The following is a 6,000-nucleotide window of genomic DNA, read 5'->3' as shown; positions in this document are numbered from 1 at the left end:
AAAAAATAAAAAAAGAGAAAAAAAATAGAAGTTGAGAGGAGAAAAGGAAAAAAAATTGAGATACACATCCAATACGCCTCGAACCAGGATCAAAGTTGCTACGACACACTCCAACTTTATGGGAGTCCAATTACCCCTGAATTTAATTTTAGCTATTTTGTCATTCTTTATTCTTTTCTGCTGGCGTGACACTTTTATTATATAAAAATAGGATCAACGTCAAAGGTACCACATCAGCTAAAAAGGGTGACAAAATATACTAAAATTGAGTTCAAGAGTAATAGGACTTCTGTGAAGTTGGAGTGTGTCGTAACAAAGTTGATTATAATTCATGGGGTAGTAAAATAAAAAATAAAAATCAAAATAAAATAAAAAAAGAGAAAAAAATTAAGTATCATGAAATATAAAATAGAGAGAATAAGAATAGAGAAAGTAATACTTATATATATTTTGATAGACATTTTCTATATATTTATAATAAGAAATTAAATAAATAAATATGAAGAATTGTTTAAAGTTATTTGAGTCATAAAGACTTAACTTTTCTTATGGACATTAAAAAGCAAAACTGCCCACTATTAACGTCACCTCCCTTGTTTGTTATGAAATATTGTGGACATCCATGGGTCCAAGTTAGTGGCCCTGTGGCATATGTTGTGGCATATAAACATATATGTTATGTAACTAGTCACCTTCCACCTCTTCCCTTTTTTTTTTTTTTGATAAGTTTTCACTTTTAGGCTTGGCTATAAATAACCATGTTAATGTAGAAAAGTGAGGAATTAAGAGAGCCAAGTTTCTACCTTATTTCATTTCATATACTTTGTTAGTTATATAAATTTATATCATTAACTTTATAATAATGGTGTGTTGAGTTGTATGGATAGTCTATATGTGTGTAAGCTTTCTATTTGATGTATTCCCATGTGCTGCTTTGTTAAAAATTCCTTTTGTGTATGTAATTAAATAGGCATAATTCCAGGGGACTCCAGATCCTGAGTGAGCCTCGACCATGTCAGCTTGGACTTAGTTTTTTTCTATGGACAGCTCTTTCTAAAACTAATCTAGGCATTAGCCATTTAAGATGATAAACCCTTTTTGTTTCTTCTTGTGTTTACTTGTTCATATTATGAACCATTTGGTAAAAATTCTCACTCCATGCTCATGTCGTATATATTATATTTTATAAGAGAGTGGAAGAGGGAAAATGTTGTGGATTACTGTTAGGAAATTAAGATTTATTAGAAACTCCTAGTTAGTAAATATTTTTGTAGTAGAAACTCTTAGATATTAGATATTTTTTGGAATAGGTCCTTCGAGAATATCCTAGTGTAGTATCTTGAATAAATATCTTGTAAAATTATCTAGATATTCTAGAGAAGTAAAAGATAAAGATCACTAGATTTTTCTTGTAGATGTATTTACAAGGATACCATGGACAAGTATAAATAGAAGGCACATTGTGCATTTGTAACCATCCAGAAAATAGAAAACACTCAAAAAAGTTTCAGCTTCTCCTTCTTCACTGCAGCCTTTTTGTAGCAATTTACAGCTACATCATTTTCACTGTTTCAGCTTGCTGTTTTTCAATCCCTCTTCCCCTTCTTCTGACATGGTATCAGAGCCCATTTCTTACGGGATCTGAATCTATTTTTGTTGATTGACTCATCTTATTTTTAGCTCTTTTTTTTTGGATCTATTTGCTGAAAAAAATATGGCACCAGAAAATCAACTAACAACGGGTCCTCCAATTTTCTCGAGGGAGAATTATCATATTTGGGCCATTAAAATGAAGATTTATTTGAAGGTTCTCAACTTGTGGAATGTCGTGGAGAGAGGAAAACCTGCTGTCCAGCCATTAAGAGACAACCCAACTCTCAATGATATCAAAAAATATGATGAGTTGGTGACTAGATCTTCAAGAACTCTCACTTACATATATTCAAGCCTTACGAAAGTGATGTTTACAAGGATTATGACTTGTGAGACAGCAAAAGAAGCCTGGGATAAGCTAAGGGAGGAGTTTGAAGACGGTAACAGAGTTAAGTCTGTTAAGGTCTAAGCTTTGAAGATGGAGTTTGATCTCTTGAAGATGAAGGATTCGGATAGTGTGAAAGAATACTTTTTCAAGCTGATGGATATTGTGAACCAAATAAGGATACTTGGTGAAAATTTTCCAGATCATAAAGTTGTAGAGAAGATCATGGTCAGCCTTCTTGACAAGTTTAAATAAAAAATCTCAGCTATTAAAGAGTCTTGTGACTTGACTACTCTTTCAATAGCTGAGCTGATCTCTAAGATGCAAATCCAAGAGCAGCGAGTAACTATGAGAAGTGACGGGATAGTCGAAGATGCTTTTAAGTAAGACATAAATTCAAGCAACAAAAAGAAGGCAAAAAGGTCTCTGTAGACCACTCTGGAGAGGTGAAATCTGATGGATACCAAGATAAATCATCGAGGAGAGGAAAATTTTCATCTTGTGGTATTTGTAAGAAGACAAACCACTTGGAGAAGAATTATTGGCAGAAGTCCAAGAGGTCTCCCATTCAATGTAGATACTGCAAGAAGTATGGACACATTGAAAAGTATTGCAGGTAAAAGTAATCTCAAAATGGCCAGTCTTCCTAATGAGTAAATTTTGCGGAAGATCATCAAGTTGAAAAAATAAAGGAGGTATTCATGGCTTCACATACATCACATGTTGATCGATATAATTGGTATGTCAATAGTGCGTGCACAGGGCACACAACGATTAATGAAAATTGTTTGTTAGCCTAGACAAGTCTGATGGGACCAAAGTGAAGCTTGGAGATGGTGCACTGGTGCAAGCTCAAGGAAGAGGATTAGTGAAATTCCCTACGGATGAAGGTATGAAAAACATAAATGATGTTTTTTTGCTGCCAAACTTGACTCAAAACTTGTTGAGTGTTGCTCAGTTGCTTTACAATAACTATTCACTTAATTTTAAGGATAAAAAATATGTCATTTATGATCCTAAAGATTGTGAAGTAGCTAAAATTAGCATGATTGGTAATTCTTTTCCAATTTCATGCTATTCTGCTGGAAGTTGCTCTTTCAATGTTGAAATGAGTGATACTTGGCTTTGGCACAAAAGATTCGGTCATTACAACCTTAGTTCATTGGTGTATATGCAGTCTAAGGGTATGGTGCTTGATGTACCCAAAATTGACATGTGCCGAGATGTTTGTAAGTCATGTCAATTTGGTAAATTGCATAAATGATCCTTTCCTAAAGGAAGTCTTTGGAGGGCAAAGAAAAAACTAGAGTTAGTTTATACAAATATATGTGGACCAATGAGGACGACTTCTTTGAGTGGGAATAAATATTTTATTCTCTTATAGACGATCTAACTTGAATGACATGGTCTATTTTTTCAGTGGCAAAGTTCAGGTGTTTTCTACTTTCAAAGAATTCAAGGCTGTGGTAGAAAGGGAGAGTGGTTGTCGGTTAAAGTATATCAGGTCAGATAATGAAATTGAATATACTTCGCATTGGTTCAGCAAGTATTGTAAAGATGTGGGCATTTAACAACATTTTATTGTGAGCTACACTCTAGAACAAAATGGGGTTTTTGAGAGAAGGAACAAAACCGTGATGGAGACAGTGAGATGTATGCTAGCAGAAAAGAAGATCCCAAATATTTTTGGGTTGAGGCAGTCAATACCGCGTCTATTTGCTGAAAAATCACCAACTAGAGCACTCCAAGACATGACACTATTTGAAGCATGGAAAGGTATAAAGCCGTATGTGAGACACTTAAAAATATTTGGTTCTGTGTGTTATGCCTATGTTCCTGATGCTAAAAGAGGCAAATTGGATAACAAGGCAAAAATTTGCATTTTGTTGGGCTATAACACAACTACAAAAGGGTACAAAGTGTATAATATTCATACGAAGAAGGTGCTTATCAGTAGAGATCTTGCGGTGGACGAGTCTAGCCACTATGATTGGGATCGAGATATTATTGTAAAGAACCAAGATAGGAGTACTTCAGTTGCAACTTTGAATCCGCAAACAAGTGATATTTCTTCCAGTCCTATTACTGGAAAAGAGCACAATTCAGATGTTGAATTAACTTCAGATTCTCTTGTTTTGAAGACCAGGTCACTAGCTGAAGTTTATAAGCAATGCAATTTTGCTCTTATGGAACCATCTTCCTTTGAAGAAGCAACAAGTCATGAAGCTTGGATTTTCGCAATGGAGGAGGAGCTTACCATGATTAATAAAAATGATACTTGGGAGCTGGTCGATAGGCCCGACCAAAAGAACGTCATTGGTGTCAAATGGGTCTATAGAACGAAGTTCAATCCAGATGGTTCCATATTCAAACATAAAGCCAAACTCGTAGTTAAAGGCTATTCCCAGCAGCCTGGAGTGGACTTTGGAAATACGTTTTCTCCTGTTGCGAGGCATGAGATAGTAAGATTTCTAATTGCTTTTGCAGCACAATACAAGTGGAAAATCTACCATTTAGACGTCAAATCTGTATTTTTAAATGGCTTTCTTGAAGAAGATATTTATGTTGAACAACCTGAAGATTTTATAGTTACAGGTGAAGAAGACAAGGTGTACCTTAAACAAGCTCCAAGAGCTTGGTACAGTAGGCTGGATACTCATTTGTTGTCTCAAGGCTTCAATAGAAGCCTAAATGAGCCTAGTTTATACTTCAAAAGGCAAGCTGATGAGAAGTTAATTATAATATCCATTTATGTTGATGATTTGATGATCACAGGTGAAGATTCTCTTGCGGATCAAGAAGTTAAAAATGCAATGCTAAAAGTTTTTGAAATGTCTGATCTAAGGGAGATGAAGTTTTTCTTGGGAATGAAAATTTCTCAATCTTTAATTTTTTGGTCCCAAAAGAAGTATGCCCTGAATCTCTTAAAAAGGTTCAAGCTTGATAAGTGCAAACCTGTTGCAACTCCACTTGTTGTAAATGAAAAGTTAATGAAGGATGATGGAGAAGAGCGGGCAAATTCAAAATTTTATAGGAGCCTTATTGGAAGCTTGTTGTATCTGACTGCTACCAGGCCAGATGTGATGTTTGCAGCTAGTCTACTGTATGCAATGTCCTAGCACCAAGCATCTTAGAGTTGCTAAAAGGGTGTTGAGGTATATTAGAGGGACAACTAATTATGACATTTGGTACAGAAGTGTGGAGAATGGAGTTCTTATTGGCTATTCAGATAGTGATTGGGGCGCATGTTTGAACGATTACAAAAGCACATTTGGTTACTCTTTTTCATTTGGATCAGACATTTTTTCTTGGAGCACAAAGAAGCAGGATATTGTAGCTCAATCTTCAGCAGAAGTCGAGTATGTAGCTGCTGTATCTGCTACAAATCAAGAAATTTGATTGAGAAAAATCTTGTTTGATTTGGATCTTTTGCCAAAAGAAGCAACAGTGATCTATGTGGACAATAAATCAGCCATTGCTATGGCTGAAAATCCAGTACAACATCAGATTGGACGAAGCATCTCAACATCAGATTTCATGCTTTACGAGATGTCGAGAAGAATGGGGAAGTTAAGCTGGTGCATTGCAGAAGTGAAGAACAACAAAGCGATATTCTAACCAAGGCTCTTCCCACAAACAAGTTTGAGTTTCAAAGGTCGTTGCCGGGAGTTTCAATGAAAAATCTTAAGGAGGAGTGTTAGAAAATTAAGATTTATCTAGAAACTCCTAGTTAGTAGATATTTTTGTGGTAGAAACTCCTAGATATTAGATATTTTTTGAAATAGGTTCTTCGAGAATATCCTAGTATAGTATCTTGAATAAATATCTTGTAGAATTATCTAGATATTCTGGAGAAGTAGAAGATAAGGACCACTAGATTTTTCTTATAGATATATCTATGTAGAATCATCCATGGACAAGTATAAATAGGAGGCCCATTGTGCATTTGTAACCATAAAGAAAATAGAAAACATTCAAAAAAGTTTCAGCTTCTCCTTCTTCACTGCAGTTTTTTTTGTAGC

At 35.0% G+C, this 6,000-nt stretch overlaps 1 protein-coding gene across 1 annotated transcript; it reads left to right on the top strand.

Annotated features, from left to right (window-relative positions):
• Positions 1–2,071: 2,071 nt before the first annotated feature.
• On the top strand, positions 2,072–3,549 carry LOC124897581. The gene is made up of 4 exons (XM_047410485.1): positions 2,072–2,206; positions 2,380–2,594; positions 2,774–3,145; positions 3,399–3,549. Exons 1-4 carry the CDS (start codon positions 2,072–2,074, stop codon positions 3,547–3,549), a joined length of 873 nt encoding a protein of 290 aa, XP_047266441.1.
• The last annotated feature ends 2,451 nt before the right edge of the window (positions 3,550–6,000 follow it).

Source organism: Capsicum annuum, chromosome 1 (genome assembly GCF_002878395.1).
Source record: "Capsicum annuum cultivar UCD-10X-F1 chromosome 1, UCD10Xv1.1, whole genome shotgun sequence".
NCBI classification, from domain to species: Eukaryota; Viridiplantae; Streptophyta; class Magnoliopsida; order Solanales; family Solanaceae; genus Capsicum; species Capsicum annuum.
Note: the sequence above shows the minus strand (reverse complement) of the source record. Positions and strands in the feature narration are given on the sequence as shown.